This window comes from Oryzias latipes, chromosome 3 (genome assembly GCF_002234675.1).
Source record: "Oryzias latipes chromosome 3, ASM223467v1".
In the NCBI taxonomy this organism is placed as follows: Eukaryota; Metazoa; Chordata; class Actinopteri; order Beloniformes; family Adrianichthyidae; genus Oryzias; species Oryzias latipes.
This window is the reverse complement of record NC_019861.2, coordinates 26,418,550-26,437,924: the sequence shown is the minus strand read 5'-3', so window position 1 is coordinate 26,437,924 and position 19,375 is coordinate 26,418,550. Positions and strand designations below refer to the sequence as shown.

Here is a 19,375-nt window from a genome sequence, read left to right as displayed (position 1 = left end):
GAGTGTCGAATGTGTTGTGCTAAATTAAAGGATTTATTATTTAATTTATCACATTACACAAATTTGGTTAAAAGGAAATTAAATATATATATATATATAAATATATATATATATATAATTTTTTTGTTTTGTTTTACACAAATCAAACTGGAAAACAAAACATGGCCCAAAAATAGAGGTTTAAACCAAATCGTAGAGAAAGTGAATTATTGCATTCCCAGCAGTTGTTAATAATTCAAGTATTCTGTTCTGCCATGTTGAAATTGTGCTTACTGACAATGGCCAAAATGAGATTCATTTTCAGACATTACTGTGGTTACCTTTCACAAATGTATCAATACTTGGGTGTCAAACATTATATTGATTAACATCTAAAAGGAAACAGTTGTGGACTGAGATCAGGCATCGATTTAAAACAGCCCATCCAAGGCATGCTAATTATTAATCATTTAGCCACTATACTGCAGACTAACAAATGTGGAAATATCCACCTAAAATGAGCTTGACAATTGTTAGACCATGCAAAGGCTAATGTAGAGGTAAAGGGTCACATGTCAACCTGAATACCATCCTCCATTTGAGCAAAAATTACAGATCCAAGCCTATTTTAATAGAATAAACCACAGCACAAGTGTAACAAACACATTAAACCCCAAAGGTGAAATAACACCTGGTCTACATTTATCAAGTGTATCTTTTTTTTTTTTAAAGTAGGGCTTATTTCCTTATGAAGTCGCCCAGTGGTTTTCTGTAGAACTGTTCTGGTTCCAGAACTTGCCTCAAGGAGGAAGTCGTAGCGTGTCTTAAGACGTATGAATCTTAAACAGAATAAGTTTGTTACAGAGTTGTTTATCATGTTTTGTGGAGTGTTTCTCATTGTGAGTAATGACACTTTTACAAACCTTGCTTTAGAAAATGTAAAAAAAAAAAAAGAGAAGACAAAACGAACGTAAACCATTTGTGGGGGTTCTACTCTACGTGCCGCAGAACCTCAGACCGCGTCTGTACCACTGACTTAACATTGTAAGTGGCCCCCCTTATGGCAAATCGCATTCAGTGTGAACCCAGTTTAACCCTAACCCATAATCCTAAACTCATCCCTTCCTCTGGGTCCGTGCTGCCAAGAAAAATGTTCAGCACTGGCCGCCTAAATTTAGAAAATTACGTGCGAATATTCACTCTCTTTCTGGCATTTAATTTTGTTTGCTGTGCAAGTGAATTCTCTGCACGTGCATCAAATAAGTTCTGAGCCACAGCCAGTGATAGTTGCTGCTGCAATGGAGCCTAAATTATGATGCAATTCAAAGCATTTTTCATGGTTTATTCAAAGTTCTTTTTCAAACATCTTGCAGGAATCTGTAATGTTGATAGATTAAATCAAAAACTGTATTTAGTGCAGATATCTGATTGCTTTCCTTAAAAAAAAGAAAAACAGCAACAACAGCAAAAATAAAAACTTGAGAACTTAATTACATGCTTTGTGCTCGGCTTGTTGCTCACCTTTGCAGCCTCCACCATCCTTGCAGTAGCATCTGCCAGCAATTTAGCAGCTGCCAGGAGCTTCTTAGAGTTGTCGACGTCTACCTCAGCTTCAGCATCAGACCTCATGGCGTTCACCAGGTCAGAGGTGGCCTGAGCCAAAACACGAGCCTGACGCACCATCTCTCCTAGAAAGGGCAGGGAGAGCAGATGGAATAATGGACACAGAGATTAGAAATGTGTCTAAAATACACATTTTAATCTGAATTAAAATTGAACGGTCAAACTGTAAGGCAGGATGTTGGGAATCCTTACTTAAACAAAACGCAACATCAAAACTGACCACATCTGAAGTAATACAAGCCTTCTTGACAGGGACTATTCTTTATCTCGTATTTGACAATATTCTTTATGATTTAGGACTGACCAAAAGAATATAACCTGAAAGTCCACAAAAGGTATAAAGTTCAAAACTCTCAGATTCATGTCAGAGCACTGACAGATCTGCCAACGCTCCACGACTGAAGGAATCCCTTGCACATCTGACCCCATTTCAATGGGGCTAACAGTCATTCCACCCTTCAATAAGGCCACTCAGTTCATCTGAGCTGACCTTACAACCCTGACATTCTCCCAACTTCTTGTCCAATCCACTGGTCTTTCTCTGCTGTCAGACATGTTATCGTCCCTGTCAGCTTTTCTCAGCGCTTTCCTCGCAGCTGACAGCCGTCACTTCAGACCCTCCACAGTGTCAGTCTCTCAGAGGGAAGGATGGGACGAGGCTGAACAGACTCACAACAAGGCAGCAAGTTTATCCAAGCATTGAAAACAGAGTTGAGCTCCAATTTGGAAGAGGAGATTTACAGTTTCAGCATTAATATGGGCCAACCAAGTCATTTAAGGAATGAATAGATGTTCACTTGTTAAGTATGGAATATAAATTTTAAATGTCCCTATTATCAAACCCCTAAAAAGCCCAAAAACCATGGAAAAACATCAATCAAAACTATCAAAAAAATATTATCTGAAGCCCAGAGTTTGCCGATTAAGAAAAAAGGCTTTTTAGACTAATAGAATCGAATAAATCTTTATTATTCGCACAAAGGGGAAATTACCTTGTAACCGTCGCTTTATTAAAAACAGCAAGTAGATAATAAGTAAAACAAAAAAACAAAAGAAGACTCTTTTGGACTCACCCGCGTCCCCCATGGAGATGAAAATGCTCTCTGTGACGGTCATGATCGTATCCGTGGCCTGGTCGTAGCGTCCGATCGGCTCTCCCCTGGAGGTGTACTGGCGGACGTGTTGTAGCAAATCGGCCAGAGCCTGACTCACCACGCTGGCTGCGGCGCTCACCTTCAGAGGATTACAAATAACAAAAATCATTGCATGTATCTAACATCATCTTCTCTTTTGCCATCAAACTTGAGGGAGGCAAGGCAGATCTTTTCTAAATCAAGAATTTATGCTACAAAAAGCTTCCTCACCTGTTTGAGAAGCTCACCATCTTCTGTGGCCGACAGGCAGGCCTGGATGCAGCTCTCCACTGAGCGGTCCACAAGTTTTCCCGCTTCGATCAGCTGCTCCTGGCAAACCGGGGAGCTGATGGTTGGACTCACCACCTTCAGCAAACGAGGTGTGAGAAGTTTTAAAAAGAGGAACTGGAGTACCATCATTTCCGGATTATAAGCCGCTACTTTTGTCACACGCTTTCAACCCTGCGGCTTATTCAATGATGCGGCTAATTTACGCATTTTTTCTAACGGCCGCTAGGGGCGCCCGAGCAGAATATAATATAATAAATAAGCATGAGACAGGGGGAATATGGTTTATTTGTTGAGGAAGATACAAGTTTAATATAAATTCCCGCTTTGTGATTAGCGAAGAGGACGAGAGCCAAACTGTCAGTCAAATGAGCTGCCAATCACCTGGCTGTCCTGGAGAGCTGTCCGTGTCCCATACACAGCACAACTCCGAACAGTCCCAGAGAGGAGGAGGAAATGACAGGAGCTGAATGTAGAACCTCATTTCTGGCATAAAGCCCATTTAATTGGACACACACACAAACAAGCAGCCAAACAGCATGCACCTCACTTCTGGTCTAAGGCCCCTCACTCATGGTGCAACAAAAAGAAACACCCATGTTGTTACACTTTCTACATTACATGTTAGCCGGTTAGTGCAGCGCAGCACATGTCATATGCACACATATATTTACATATCTAGATTTATATATGGGTGAAACTCAGCATTTCACATTATTTACCTTTGCACACGCCACCAGCTGGGAGGTGGATAGGGCACATTGTGTGGCGGCAGCAATGACCCGGTTCTGCAGGACTGTGTCCTCTGCAACCTGAGCGACGTTCTTGGCTTTCAGCACCAGCATAGCTGCTGCATTGGCCACAGCTTTAGCCAGGTTCATTAAAACATCCTACAACAGGGAACAAACAATGGAATTATTCTAAAAGTGCATGCAAACAATATGTAGTCTATTTTATTCATGACATGTGGGTGTTATTGCAGCGATAGTCTATGAACTGCTCAAGCATGTCCTAGAATTCACCCAAAAAAACTGTGAGTTAAAAACACACAAAATACTCCTAGCTGTAGGATTATCAGGTGAAAAGCTGTTTCCCCATTTAATTGAAAATGCAGTGGTGTTCAACAAATCACATGAACAACATAGAAACTTTCTCAATATATTCAAACCTTCAACATCAACAGCTGCATTCCTTAAAGACACACTAATCAAAATCAAATTTTGGGTGGTTTTAACATGTTTTTGTGGCAGTCTTCTCATGAGGGAGGACAAATATACAGAATATTACGTTTAAAATTGACGTCACAAAAACAGTGGGCGGGCCACAAGCTCCCTGCTCCGCTCCATTCTGATGCATCCACTCACAGACAATAGATCCACATAAATCTTTATTTTCCTCGTCCGCGGAACTCGTTCGCTAATGTTAGGTTGTGAGTGGCTGAGGGGAGTGGGGGCGGGTTTAATCTGTGTTGGTAGTCCTTTGTTTCTAATAAACTCTAGCTTCTCTGGAGAAACTACAAAAATTGTAGATTCACGATGAAGGCATCACAACTATGAATTAACACATGTGGAATTACATACATAACAAAAAAGTTACTACTACTTTGAAGAAGCTACAATATGACATATTTTCAGTTGTTTCACACTTTTTTGTTATCACAATTAAAAGACCGCTGCTGGGAACGCTTTTTAAAACAGATAAAAAGATGATTGGAGGGGGACTTTAAGGCCTAGTTTTCAATTATCTTGCCTTTTTGTTTAGGTAACCAAAAAAAAGCTCATTGTGTGGGGAAATAAGTTAATTTGGATCACATCAAGCCTGCATGCTCTGGTGAAATTGAAATAAAACTTCCCTCTGAGAGTGGTTCTGGGAAAGTCAGCAGAACTTGACACTTAAAGTAACACTGATGACACATGGCAGACTAAGGAGTTACCTGGAACCTTTCGTCTGTTTCGTTCTCTCCAATCTGGCGCAGGAGGTCCCCGCTGGCCTGACCGATGCTTCCTGCCGCTGTCAGCACGGTCTGACGAGGCTTCAAACACACACACAAAGACACAGTCACATATAATGATTACCATCTCCTTGCACCACCTTGTATCATGAGAATTGGGTTTCCTTTCACTGTTGCTGTAGCATCAGTTGTTTACTGTGCATTACTGACGTGACTTTAATTTTAATTGGCCTTTAGGGTTGACAGTTTGTCACGAAATCTTAAAGATGAAAATGTGTGGCTTACTTCGCTTTATCAATTTGCACCTCCATTTTTGTGTCATTGTCCCTCCAAACTATATTTTCTTGCATGTTTTTGTTTTATGATTTCAATAAAGGTGGAATATTCTGCTTTTTACAATTCCTTACCAAAACCAACGTCTGTATGCTCTCGTTCTAAGCCAAAGTATGCAGTAAAATGTATTAAAAATAGGTTCAAAGTGCCTGGCCTCACCTCTCCAGAAGCTGGCTCCACAGCCTTCAGCAGGTCAGACACAGCCCCAGCAAGCGTCCTGGCGGCCTTCATTAGGTCGTTGCCTCCTCCCACGTCGTCCTCCATCAGTGCAGCCAGCAGCTTCACACCCTTGGACATTTCAGTCAGGTTGGAGGAGATGGTGGTGATGGCACAGCCCACTGCTGTGTAGTCTGTGTCGGTGGGATCACCTGAGAGGAAAGGTGTGAATTAAAAAATGTAATCCAAAAGATGTGCGTAAAACCAAGCTCCTCAAGATGAGTCAAGAAACGGCCACTAACCAGCTGTGAGGTTTACGACGGAGGCCGTTCCTGCAGTGATGGCGTCCACCTGGGAGTGAATTTCATGCTTGGATTCATCCATCTTGTTCTGGATCCACACCTTGGATGCCTAAATAGAGGCCGCAAATGATGAATATTTGGAAGAAAATAGGAAAAACAACGCTGATAACTTCAAAGTTGCTATTATGAAAAGTGGTGAGCGATAACAAAAGTGAGTCATCGTGGCTGTTCATACCATGTCCTGCCCGAGTGGTGGGAGGTTGTCGACCTCTCCCAGGTCTATCTGGGCCTTCTGCACAGCCTGCATACTAGTGTTGATGGTTCCCATGAGAGCCTGCTGGGCTGAACTCTGCATACAAAGAAGGTCTGCTGCAAAACCTGACCAATTGTTTATGCTTAATTTACCTTCCTGTCACCTGGGGTGATTTACTGGAATAAAACAAAACCTCGGAGCTGTGGAACATCAACCTGCGTCACATGTCTTACCAGTGGTGGCATGTGTCCACGATGCATCTGGCCCATTGTGATCTGCTGTTGCGGAGAAGGCATGGTTCCTAAAGTGAGGGACTCTGTGCCAATGGAGCCGGACCGGATCACTCCAGGTAATGCCACAGAGCCGTGCTCCACCCGGCCCACGCGGTTAAACTGCTGCTGCAGGATAGTGGACCTGCATATACACACAAAAATAGCATCAATACAAAATACCAACAGAACTATTCTTCATCTTTCAGCTGGTCCCTTTTGGTGTCGTCAGTGAATCATTTTCATTTAATCCCATCTGCTCCATCCTTCTCAGCCACACCAAACACACTCTTGTCCTTGTTGCTGCAAGTGACCTTCATTTGACTACTTTCTGGAAAATACTTCTACCTCTCTAGATGTTCCTTCACCTGCTCTGTATATAGATCACAATGTCATCTGCAAACATCATTCCACAGAGATTCATACCTAACATCCTCTGTTAGTCTCTGGATATCCAATGTAAATAATCATATAATAATAATAAAGGTCATATATAAATGTATTTCAAGTATAAATTATGGGACAAATCTGGTCAAATACAAAACAGATAACAAAGAAAGTTGTCACTGTTTTAATCAGATTTCACTTTGTTCTTCTGAAGAGGGGACCCGGTGGAACTTTGCAATCATGCTCCTGAGCATCAGATGTTCAAAAAAAAAGAGAACAGATGAAGGAAACAGTGGTAAACTGAAAACTAGGAAGCCATCCCAGTCGAGGCTTATAGAGACAAATTTTATTAGAGGAACTCTGACAGATGTCTACCATTGAGTGCAGAGACATACATGCAATCAGAAATGAATTAAGCCCAACAAACATGACTGTAGCTTGGAATTGAGCTGCAGATGAAGGAGGCAGCAGCAGAGAGTCTGTTGGTTTCTTTAAATGTGTGAACTAAATTACTTTTTTTTACTGTGATGGGTCTTTACTTATCCATTTATGTATTAGCAACATACTTTTTCGGGGATACAGATTCTTCCAGCATGGTTGACTCCTCATCACCTTCCAATCCAAAGCGATCTTTGCTTTGTTTCTGCAGAGATGAGACACATGAGATTCATGCTTCCCCCCCAGGGAAACCAAGCAGGTAATGTTTGCAAAAAAATGCACAAAAACCAAAATGCATGCACAAAGCTGCAACATAAGCCTATCTGCTGAAATGCCCTTTATCTGCAGCTGTAGGTGAAAGCAGATCGAAAAATGCATCAGCCACAGGGACGGATTTGATTTCATCTAAAGAGGGCCATCCTACCTTTTTGAGAATGATGTCGATGTAACCTGCAATGAGCTGGGAGATCTGTTCCCCTTCAGTGGTCTGCACAGAGTAGTAGCTCTCCTGATACTCCCCAAAGTCCTATAAACAGAGTCCCATCATGATCATGCATTTTGCACTGAAGTGCAATGAAAAGTAACCAGCACAGTGCTTGCACTGTGTACAGGCTCAGGATTTAGTGCGAGGATTAATGTGAATCCATGGAGACAGCTAGTCTCAGATGAACACCACACATTGTGTTGGTTGACGTCAAGCTGCTGCAGCATGCAGAGACTTAGATTAACCCAAGAGCCATCTTTGACTGCGTGCAATGCAGGACAATTTGCATCTTTATTCCCCATCCTACATCCTAAAGTTATACATTATTTTCTGTTAATGTAAAGCAAACGATTAAAGATGGAGGATACGGTTTTTCTATGAATAAAATATTTATCATTGCTCATGTACAAATATAACATTTACCCGTTTTCTCCTCCACATTGAAATGACAAATTAATCCCCAAATCAGGGTGACACACACACAGACTAAACAGCAAGGCACTTTAACTAATTACCCTTGGCAGATCTTTCAGATCTGCAAGATTAGACCCGTGTTGCTGCTCAATTCAGACAGCTAACAGAAGAGAAATATTGACAAGGAAGCACAAAACAGTTTCCTAAATAAATGTGCCGCATGAAAAAGCAAAAGGCCTTGCAGGATCATCTCAGCTGTCTGATTTACAGATTGGTTTATTGTCAGCCCACAATTAAAATAAAAAATACCCAGGAATGAAAATTTAAGCTCAATTTCCTTTTAAAACACCAAACACACGATTTTCATTGGAGTGAATACAGAGTGTGTGCGTGCATGCATGTGTGTGTGTGGCTTACCAAGGTAAAGCTCTTGGGTGAAGCTGCCCACCTCTTCACAGTGGTGAGCGGCCACTCCTGAACTACATCTTTGGTTTTCTCGTCCACCCTCATCACAGACTCTTTGGTGATGCCCAGGAGGCGTGGCACCAGCTTGTTTTTACTCTTCATCTTTTCCTGCAAAAACAAACCACATACAAATAACAATCCTGCATAAATGTTCAAGATTTAATACATTAAAAGTAAAAAGAATCAAGTAACTAAGACATTTTTTCTTAAACTAAGAAATTTTTGCTATTAAATAAATTTCTTGATAAGAATGTTTTCTTACAAGACAAAATATAAAACAGTTTTTCTTGAACAAGGGTTTTTTTGCGCAGGCTCTTTTACAGGGAGGGTCAAAGTTGGGCATTTCTGTTAAACATATGGCTGCTACGGATCATCTAGTTAGTGAAAATGATTTATATAAAATGCACACTGAGATATGCCTCTTGAGATTTCATTTGCATTTTTGTTTCATGAAGCATCTCCATACTCCTGAACTTTGACAGCAGAACCTTTTGTTTCTAGGTGGGGCTTCTGTGGCATCCACTCCATTAGAAAAGGCTTGCAGGGGTCTGAAATTTGGGGTCAGCTGCCCTGGTGCTCTCTCCAGCACTCTACATTGTCCTGCAGGGAGGGGCTGCTCATGCCGACAAGGTTTTTTTTTTCTTCTTTTTATGCCGACAGAGTTTTGACTAATCAGTTACTATGACACTTGTGCACCGACTGGATTAGACAGTCATTAAGAAAATTACTAATGTCAAACCCTTTTTATCAAAAAGACAGACTTAATAGTTGCCTAATGATGCATTTTAAATGCATTTTTGATGTATTTCAGAAACAGAGACATTTTTCCCTCTCATCTTACTGAAGGCATTTTGTTAGCAGGACAGATAAACTTGTGCGAGTGACAAAGGTTTAACAGCCACAACGGGATAGTAATTAAAATATTTGGACTTAATCAGGTTTTTGTCTCACTATGCAGAACACTGGAAACCCCAGAGCATTCACTGATGCTCCAACGTTTCACTCTGGCTTTGAACAGAGCGAGCCCTTCCTCCGCGGCTGCAGGGCAGATGGACAGAAAGTGATGGGCTGCGACGTGAGGGCAAAGAGGTGAGGTGTGCAAAAATTCTGGAGGGTATTTGAACTCTTTTGGATTCTCCAAAGGTTACAGGCTGGGTTTCATTTTTTTCTGCTCAGGTTGCTGCTGTCAATAAAGATCCCAAAGCCAACAAACCTGAGCAGATGTGATCCCAAAGGTGAGACCAAGACTTGAGGTTTTTTTTTAAAAAGAAACAAAACAGAGAGGACACTGAAATAATGAAGCTATGTTAAGAAAAATACTGAGTTAGTTAAGCTTTGATGTTAAAAAAATCATCCTTTCTATAACCTTTGACCTTTTACTTTGATGGAAGCCACAGATCAAAAGCCAGGAAGTGCTTAACACTGACTTCATCAGAAAAGGACAAATCCTTCCTTTTATGATGGAACATCCCTTTTTCCCCAAGTGTGAAAGGAAGTCAAAAAAATGTGGCAGGAAAAGACTTTATGCAGACAGCAAGATTTCCCCTGACTTAATACAGGATGTGTTCTCGGCAACACTCCCACACATTAAAGGAGATTTCTGTCACTCTTGGCACAAGCTGCACTGATCAGCTGGTATCGGCAGCTGTTGGACTTACTCTGCCAAGGACCACAGACCTCAAACTAGTATGATGCCTCCTAGTAAAACTTACAAAACACATAAAAGAAAATTGAATTCAGTCTCAGAAACTGGTTTTGGTCCATCCAGAAAACCACGTGCTGCCTGCAGAGGTGCTGCTGATCGTGCACATCTGCGAACGTGGGCTTTGGGAGTTATACAAAGATACAGCAGATGTCAAAAAAATGTAAAGCATCCAAGGGAGGGGGTCATTCTTTTGAGTGTTGTAACATATAAACATGTGAGTTTTAAAACACAGCACAAGTTCATAATTTTTTTTTTAAACTGCCAGAAGTTTGAACGTACATGCAGACATTTTCATAACCTGAATGTCCTGCTATAAATTTAAGCTATAAAAGAACAGCAGTCTCCAAATGTGAAGATAAAAGGTTCCAACGCAAGTTTAAGCCAATTGCCTACCTTCCCTTTAAAAATAGTAACATATGTAAGCAAGAAGAAAAAATTGTATTCTATTTTGTTTTTTGTCTTTGAGAATTTCAAAATAAAATAAAACTAATCAAAATCTAACAAACTTTAAGCTTACCTTGACCAAGAAGAAGGAGACTCCATACGTGCGCAGGGATCTCGCCAGTTTTACATATTTTACTTTCGCCTCAATTTCAGTCATTTCTCCACAGTTCTTGTGCTCCTACAGATTAGATTTTCAGAAAATGAGCATCCAAAAGACTACATTGACAAGATTTAAGGCAAACTGTTTATCCAGACAAAAGTATGAACCTACCTGAAAGATTTTCTTCTCAGCTCCTCTCTGCTTTATATACTCTTTAGGAAGAAACTCCTTCAAACTTTAAGAGGATGAAAAAGAAAGAAAGTTTACTCTCTAAATATTGGCTATTTCTACTTACTAACTAAAGTGAAAAATATTTGTAAAGATAGTTTTTTTTTTAAAATAAAATAATAAAAAGAAAATAACCCATGTAACTTTCTCAAAAACCATCAAAGACCTTCACATTGGTTTGGTACATTTTTCCTATTTTCATAACCAGACAATGATCCATAAAAGAACATTTACTTGTTTTTATCTAACTTAGGACTTATCTAAGGAGTTATTTGTTCACATGTATGTCCAGAATTAACTTTAGATTTGTGCTTACTCTAAGAAGCCGGGCTTGTGTTTGTGCTCTATGTGAGATCCAAACTGGATCTGGGCCTGAATGCCTGCAAACTCACAGGCTTTGTCAAATGACACTGGGTGAGAACCATTAAGGATATCATCTCGAGCCTGAAACATAAACAGTCATGAGCGACAGAACAGAGACAGTAAAACCACTTTTCAAACAGGCCTAAATATCATTCAATTCCATTGTTTTCATTAAGATGCAGAAGTTTATGCCTCATGATTATCTTTTATGGATATACATACTTTGATGTCAGATTTAAAAAAGTAAATGTTCACTTTCACTACACAGCGTATGGAAAGAAGCTTCATTAGAAAAAGTCACATGGAGATCAGACCTGAACATAGAGCAGGTTGAGCTGGACCGGATCTCGAGAGTCTACGTTCTGGTCAGAGTAGAAGAACTTGCGTCTGAGCAGAAGAGTCTCGTTGTCGTCCACTCCCTGCTCTCTGAACGTTCGGCTGTGGTCCAGCCAGTTTACTGCCAACACAGAACCAAAGCAGATAAACTCCCTCTACTAGAGGCAGGTCATTTCTCCCACATAACAGGCTTTTTGAAATGTAAACATAAAAGACGTTTGGTTACAAGCAGGTAGTTACTCCGTGAAGGAAAAGGTCTCTTAAAACAACAGTTTTACCACTGAGCCTTTCAGATTAGAAAAGTCTAAAATGAAAGAGAGATTTTGAAACGTCCATTCAAAATAAATTAAAAACCCACTTCAAAAGAAAAAGTGTTTTTTGTGTTTTTAACATGATTTTGCAGCATTTTTCTGATGATGGGGGCATATATGAAGCAAATTAAGCTAAAATTGCATCTCTGAGTCTCTTTATTTATATTATTAGGAATCAGAGCAGACAAAAAAAATGCGGTTGGAAAAAGCTTGTAGCTGTGACGTAGGAGTTACAATCGGCAGGACAAAAGCTCCCTGGTTCGCTCCATTTGGATGCACTTGTGGAGGACCAGATCCACATACATCTTTGTTTTCCTCGGCTGAGCTGGCTCTAAACTGTACGGCTGGATAGCTCCAATGTTGCTCGCCATTTTTGTTGCACTGGTAATGTTAGGTTGGGGGGTGGGAGGGGCTGTAAGCTAGCGAGATAGCGGATAAACAGATGGGTGATGGGTAATGGGGCGGGCTTACTCCTCGCCAACAGTCCTTCCCAAAACAGAGTGGAATTTCTAATAACTGCCGCTCTGTAGAAACTACGTCCAAGAAAATGACACAGCTAAAAACCTCATAATCATAATAAAAATTTAAAAAATGGGAAATCTTCATTTTTCATTCATTCATTTTCATTCATTCATCTTCTTAACCGTTTATTCCCTTTCGGGGTCACGGGGTTGCCGGAGCCTATCCCGGCCACTTGGGCGTAGGCAAGGGATACCCTGGACTGGTTGCCAGTCTGTCGCAGGGTGGAATATCTTCGATCACACATCCATTCACTCTCACACCTATGGACAATTTAGAGTTGCCAATCAACCTATGTAGCATGTTTTTGGACGGTGGGAGGAAGCCGGAGATCCCGGAGAAAACCCACGCATGCACGGGGAGAACATGCAAACTCCACACAGAAAGGCCCCCCATTGATGTTGTGTTTTTCATGTCCCCCAGCCGGGACTTGAACCGGGGGCCTTCTTGCTGTGAGGCAAGAGCGCTAACCACTGCGCCACCGTGCAGCCCGGGAATGCTCTTCTAATATATTTATCTCCAAAAGTCCCACTCTGATCATCTTTTAATATATTAGGGAATGCTCTTCTAATATATTAAAAGATGATCAGAGTGGGACTTTTGGAGATAAATGGATGAAAAATGGGAGGAAAAAAGTGCTACTCTGACCTAAGGTCAAAAGAGGAAATTGTGTTACTCCCAAATTCCAGTAAAGGATGACAGATACCACAGACAGCTGTGAAAATGGGCTTTGAAATGGTCAATAAGTTCTGGAATTTAAAGTCCACCAGCTCATCTTGTATAAGAAGTTTTCTTAACACCTCTCAGTACATTCAGCTGCTCGTTCCTGAACTCACAGTCGTCGTCTGTGTGCAGTTTTGCTTTCAGCTTCTCCATCTTCCTCTCATCGCGCAGCAGTGTGCGGTCTTTCTTTAGTGTTCCCGTTCCGTCCTCCTTCTTTTCTTCCACCGTCTCCTGAATCAGAGAATATTCCTCATAGTTCGTGATACCTGGGAAGAAGAGAATGAAAACGGTGCTAAACAGATTTAAATGGAAAAATCTGTTTTATCTACAAGTAATTTGGGATCATATTAGAAAAAAACATTGCAACACCAACTGTTGTTCATTCAGAAAGAATCATTAAACCTACCTATTCTACTGCATATGGTTACAAGCAGCTCCCCCACTGTTTTAGAGTCATCCACCATGATGGTTTTGACGGCGCCATCCAACATTTTGATTTTCTGAGGTCTTTGCTTTTTCTTATACTCAAGAATGTCCTGCTCAAACACACACACACACACACACGAGACAAATCATAAAAACTTTAATGTTTTCTTTGAAGAAGAAAAGTTGTGGCAGGAAAAACAGGTGGAAGAGTCCGGGCTGCACAGCAAGAAGAAAGAATATAGACAGGAAAAAAAATCGTATTAAATAGCTGCCGATCGCTGTCTGCTGCACCAGTTCCAGGTACGACAAAGAGGTGAGATCTAGTTCAAAATAATTGGTCACAGTCGTGCCTACGACCTGTCATGGTGGGGGACTTGGAGGGAGGGGGGTGGGTGTGTTTTAAAGCTGACCAGAACAGAAGATACACAGAGGCTTTAAACAGCACATGTGAGACTTTTAAACAAGCTGTTGATCCAACAACATCTGGCTAGAACTGAGATTTATCTCTTATTACTCTCTTTATTTTCAATGTTTCCACTTTTCTCAGGCCTGTGTTTATAAACGACATAATTCAAATGTGTTTAAGTACTTTTTAAGCGTTTTAACATCTTAAAAAAGCTTCAATAATGAGCAGCTTGCTCATCTAGTTGATCATTATAAAGATTTAGACGTCATTAGATAACAACTTTTAATTAAAACATCTGGAAAATGTGTTTTGCAAATAAACTTGAGGGTGCTAAACAGTTTTCCAGGTTCACCAAACATCCATTTGTCACTTGAGAGTGTTTCTTGGTGTTTTAAGCGTTCATTAAGCCCATTACCACTCATCACCAGGCAGAACGGACGCCGTTACTCATGCTATGACTCAGGGCTTGCGGGTAAACAGAGTGATGCGTTTACCCCATTACGGAGCATGTAGTAGTCCAGTGTCCTTCCAGACTCCAGCCAGATGCCTTTTCTGGGGTCTTCATCCGACAGAAACAGACCATAGTCGGATGCTGGAACAGTGGGGAGAAACACAATCATGTTAGACTGTCATTTTACACACACACACACACACACATCCACATCTCATCCCAAGTACCATCAAGGGGATCACTAGGATACTGAACTGCATAAGCCAATCAAACATTTCCAAAACAAGATTAAAAATACAAAGACTGACTGAACACTACATCATTTTTCCTTCTGATTATTGGTTTTTAAAACAAGAGAAAGGACACAGACTCTCTTGGCCACATCTTTACCACCACCATCTTGTTAAAATGATTGTGGCACTGCGAAAACAACTTATGTTTCAATCAACAGTTGTTTTAGTAAATTGACAACTTAATGTTTTAGTTTGAACCCATCTTAATTTGACAATCAGGGTAACCAGCTGCCTTTTTAAAATCTGACTTATAGACTTACTGAGCGGATATTGGATGTCACGAGGTCGTGAACAATGAAACCAGAACATGTATAAAATCCAGATTGAAGTGTTTAATAACATTGACATTATTGGAAAAGAAAGCAGAAAGGACAACAGCTTTAAGTATTTCCATGTCTAAAATCCCAGCAGAATCAGCATCTACCGCCTTGTTTGAATTCTCACCCTGTCCCGTTTGAGCCTCTGGAACCCGGTCTCTGATGATCCTGCAGGCATCATAAATGGCTGTGGAGGGCTCAAACTGCATCGTCTTCACAACATTGCACTGGCGCACGCAGATTTTTAGCGACAACGCCACCATCTTTGACAGCTGAGTTGGGAGGGGCTGCAGCTACAGCTGCAAAGAAGAGCAGAAAACATGGTAAATTAGTGATCGTCTCAAGTTCTACCTCAGATAAAGATCAGAACTTGAGAAGAGAGACAAATCTGATCCGTGCAGAAACTCACAATTTACCAAAACTTGCTAAGGGGACTATAATGTCCACATTTAAAGACATAACAATATCCGCTGTGCTGTGCGTAGTGAGACCTTTTCTTTGTATTTTTCAATTTCATGTAGGTCTAAACACTTTTATGATGCAGCAACACTTGAGAAAAATTCCCTTCCTCTCACGTCATAACAATGCCGTCCCATGAAGAAAGTGCTCATTTGTGCACAAGGAGGCCTTTGTTATGCTTCGTAAAGCAGAAGAGCTAACAACAAATTTTACTTTGTTTTTCTTTTTCTTTTTTAAACGGCCCATCTATGCCCTGCTGGGAACAAAGAGAAAGTCCTGAATTTTGTTTTGGGGATTTTATTTGGAGCAAAAAGGGGCTTAAGAGATAACATAGTAAAAACAGCAATCAGAAGAACTTAGGCAGTTTTCCCCAAAAACTTCCAGATCCTGTTGGAACAAACAAGCCACCGCTTGTTCCTGATAACAGGATTATTTAGTTATTTGGAGATATCCAAGAAGATGATCCTTGCATATTTTCAGATTCTGTACTGCGCCCCCTAACAGAGCACATCCTGTGTGAGACCAATGGGAACACAGAGCTGCTCTGTGACAGGCGGGTCAGAGGTCACAGCAGCCCAGTGCTGGCATTCGCATGTAGCTCTCCTCTGCTCTGGAGGCTCGTGACCCCCACTCCAACTCTCAGAGTCTGGCTCCTATGTGGGATCTGCTCACACACAAGGGGGGGGGGAAGGTGTTCATCTCACCCAGCATGTTGACACTTCACTGCCCGACCCTGATCCACACACTCAGAATAACACACTGCGACACTATTTTGTGTCTACATTACAATGTCAAAGTGATTGTTGTTGTTTTTTACATTTTCTTAAATGTATGCTACATCAACGTGCAAAAAACTAAACTTTATGTATAAATAAATAAGAAATAGATCTTTTAATATCTATTAGACTTGAACTTTAATTACGTATGACAAGCTCTTGGTCATAACTCAAGTAAAGTCATTAGCACTAATGGGGCAGAGCTATAACATCATGTGAATGATCTTCTGCATGTTTCTGAATCAGTGGACCACATCGAGTACAGAACAGCTGAAGATTTGGCCTTTTTTAAATGTTTTTGATCAGGAAAGCAACTTTAACAGATTCCATTTTATATTGAAAACATGTCTTTTACATAAAAAACGTCTTAAGCGCAACATAAAAACTTTAATTATCTTCCTCTGATCTCTTCTAAACTCCATTGCAAGAAGCTTTTTTCTCTTGAATTAATTTGACAGCAGACCAACATTGGCAATGTAAATACTGCCTGGATGATGCCGACTGCTTTGTTTCATAGCTAGAAATGAACAATAACACCTTTAGTTGTCATGAAAGATTCTCCTACAGATCTTCAATTCAAAGGCTTGATTCTAAAGATCAGACAGTATTTCTTTCAAAAGTGTAAAATGGATGAATAAATAAAGATAAACCCCTCAATCATGCAATAAGACAAAAGTGGGATAGATATATCAGCAGGATTACCACTATAGTATCACACTGTATGGGATTTTCTGAGATCAAATATGGCTCTAAAGCCCCCCATAACACTGGAACATCTAAACAGACTCTTTCAGCTGCTAACAAATCACATGTGGGAATACGTGCAGCCCCGACAAACACACAGTAAGTAAAATACAGGTTCACATATTTCCTAGTTTATAAAAAAAAAGACTTTTTGTGACTGAAAAGATGCAAAAACATAAATAAATAATTTAACATACTGTTTGTCGATCCTAAAAAAATAATAATAATAATAATAAAATAAAATCACAAATATTTTACCATAGATATATTCATAATTTATGGCGCAAAACTTATGGAGTCCCAAACTGTTCATAATTAAACAAATAAATATGACCTATTGCGATCACACAATCAACCAATAAATCTCTCATAAATATATAGAAAAGATCATGAAATAGTGAAAAACCTGCACACAGATTTTAAATTAGCCATTATATTAGTAAATATATTTCATTTTCTTTAAAAACCTGTTCATTATTTTAAAACAGCATTTTAAAATATTAATTTTTAATCATGTTGAACATTATTATAATTCTATGGCTTTTTTCAGAACCTCAGATTTCAAATTTTCACAATTTCATGATCTTTTTCATATATTTATGAGAGAGGTTGATTGTTTGATCGCACAAGGTCATATTTCTTTATTTAATCATCAGCAGTTTGGCACTCTATAAAAACTAAACATATCGGAGGCTTTGACTGACTACCAGAGAAAAACATTGTTTTTCCCCAGAGCACCATCCCTCCACATTTGGCATACCTGGAAAGCCACCAAATGTCCTCTGTGGAAACCAAATGGAGTTCATTCAGTAATCTGCTGTGTGTTGGAGATATTCAGGTTCAGGAATGATTAGTGAGGGGGTTAAGCAGGTCAAAGGGAGTCTTGTGAACATATTCAATTAGTCCAGTTATCTTCAAGTTTGTGTTAAACTGATTTAAACAGAATCCATTTAAGATATGTAAAGGTGTTCAACCAACACAGAAAAGGTGAACCTCAGTGGAAAACTCCTGGGTTAACGGCAGGTCATTTTGCCCATGTGGAAGCATAACGCTACCTATTTTGAATTATGAATAATAAGTGAACACAATTTAGAAGATTTTGCAGCAGAGTGTGGGAACAGTAGAGTACACTAGAGAAATTAACCTAATCCTGACAGAATGAAGGAGCGTTGCATTTTCCTCTCTATGCAGTCTGCTGTCTCATTCTTGTCATCTCTTTTTGTGCGGCTGAGTCTTTCTAAACAGGCCCATCTGTTTGCTGGCACTCTTTATTTACCTGCTTTCTTTGTATGACTGTGCAGTTTATCCACCTGCTGCACCAGCCTGCTGTTAGTCTGCCCGTTGCATATGCAAACCACCCAGGCTCTGTATTTCCTGAATAGTAAAAGCAGAGAATGTTTGCAGGGGGGCGGGATTAGCGACATCCTCTTAAATTAAGACAAATATTACAGCAGATAGAGATAAAATAGAATTAGACTAAAAGTAAAACTAGAACTAAACTAGACTAGGACTAGATCTAGAACTAGAACTATTACTAGACTAGGACTAGAACTAGAATTAGACTAGGACTAAGACTAAAACTAATACTAGACTTGGACTACAACTAGAATTAGACTAGGACTCGGACTCTTAGTCAACTAGACTAGAACAGAAAAGAATAGAACAGACGTTTATTTCCAGCAGCAGTTGAATTGTGGGTGGTCCTACAGCAGCAGTGCACAGGGCAATAGGGCAAAAAGAAAAAAAGCAACAAAAAATATATAAAATTAAAAATTCTAGACAAAATGAAAGAAATATGATAAAATAAAGGAAACAATAAAAAGAATTAGAGTATTTTTCGTGTGCAATTATTTGTACAGTTTTTGTCCATTTTACAGAGAGATCATTTGGGAGTGTTAAGCATTCATAGTCCATCGGTAATCAGCATTTCAGATGACTTTTAAAGTAACAAATGCAATTTAATTTTTAAAAAATCTAGATGTAATTAACCGGCCAATATTGCTAAATAATGCGTCATCTGAAATCATAAAAAAATCCAGTTCAAGACTAAAGCAATTTTTTAATACAGATTTAATCAAGAATATATAAGAATTAAATTAAAGAAAAATAGTAATTCCCAGCTCCCTTTTTTAAAGAACCACATTAGGAAGTTTTTGCAGTTTTGTGAAATGAAAACCTAAAATAAAAGATCTACATGTTAAAAAGAAGCAACTCCCTGTGTGAGCTCTGGTTTCTCACAGTGAAAATATATCTGACCACAAATCAATAGAAAATTAATTAAAAGCAGACGTGCAGACTG

General features: G+C 39.8%; 1 protein-coding gene across 4 annotated transcripts in view; it reads right to left on the bottom strand.

Moving 5' to 3' along the window:
• The window catches only part of LOC101173776 (talin-2), an 88,244-nt gene that overhangs the window by 25,883 nt on the left and 42,986 nt on the right, over positions 1 to 19,375 (bottom strand). For all 4 annotated transcript variants that reach the window (XM_011492750.3, XM_011492756.3, XM_004067398.4 and 1 more), the window contains exons 3-22: positions 15,225 to 15,396; positions 14,531 to 14,628; positions 13,611 to 13,740; positions 13,318 to 13,470; positions 11,630 to 11,772; positions 11,269 to 11,396; positions 10,896 to 10,959; positions 10,698 to 10,802; positions 8,428 to 8,583; positions 7,537 to 7,638; positions 7,241 to 7,317; positions 6,252 to 6,432; positions 6,001 to 6,114; positions 5,766 to 5,874; positions 5,467 to 5,675; positions 4,957 to 5,055; positions 3,746 to 3,913; positions 2,967 to 3,101; positions 2,676 to 2,835; positions 1,501 to 1,667 (exon numbers count right to left, since the gene is read on the bottom strand). In XM_011492750.3, coding sequence (XP_011491052.1) covers positions 1,501 to 1,667; positions 2,676 to 2,835; positions 2,967 to 3,101; positions 3,746 to 3,913; positions 4,957 to 5,055; positions 5,467 to 5,675; positions 5,766 to 5,874; positions 6,001 to 6,114; positions 6,252 to 6,432; positions 7,241 to 7,317; positions 7,537 to 7,638; positions 8,428 to 8,583; positions 10,698 to 10,802; positions 10,896 to 10,959; positions 11,269 to 11,396; positions 11,630 to 11,772; positions 13,318 to 13,470; positions 13,611 to 13,740; positions 14,531 to 14,628; positions 15,225 to 15,360 — 2,634 coding nt within the window. In that variant the 5' untranslated portion in view covers positions 15,361 to 15,396. The remainder of the gene's footprint in view (positions 1 to 1,500; positions 1,668 to 2,675; positions 2,836 to 2,966; positions 3,102 to 3,745; positions 3,914 to 4,956; positions 5,056 to 5,466; positions 5,676 to 5,765; positions 5,875 to 6,000; positions 6,115 to 6,251; positions 6,433 to 7,240; positions 7,318 to 7,536; positions 7,639 to 8,427; positions 8,584 to 10,697; positions 10,803 to 10,895; positions 10,960 to 11,268; positions 11,397 to 11,629; positions 11,773 to 13,317; positions 13,471 to 13,610; positions 13,741 to 14,530; positions 14,629 to 15,224; positions 15,397 to 19,375) is intronic.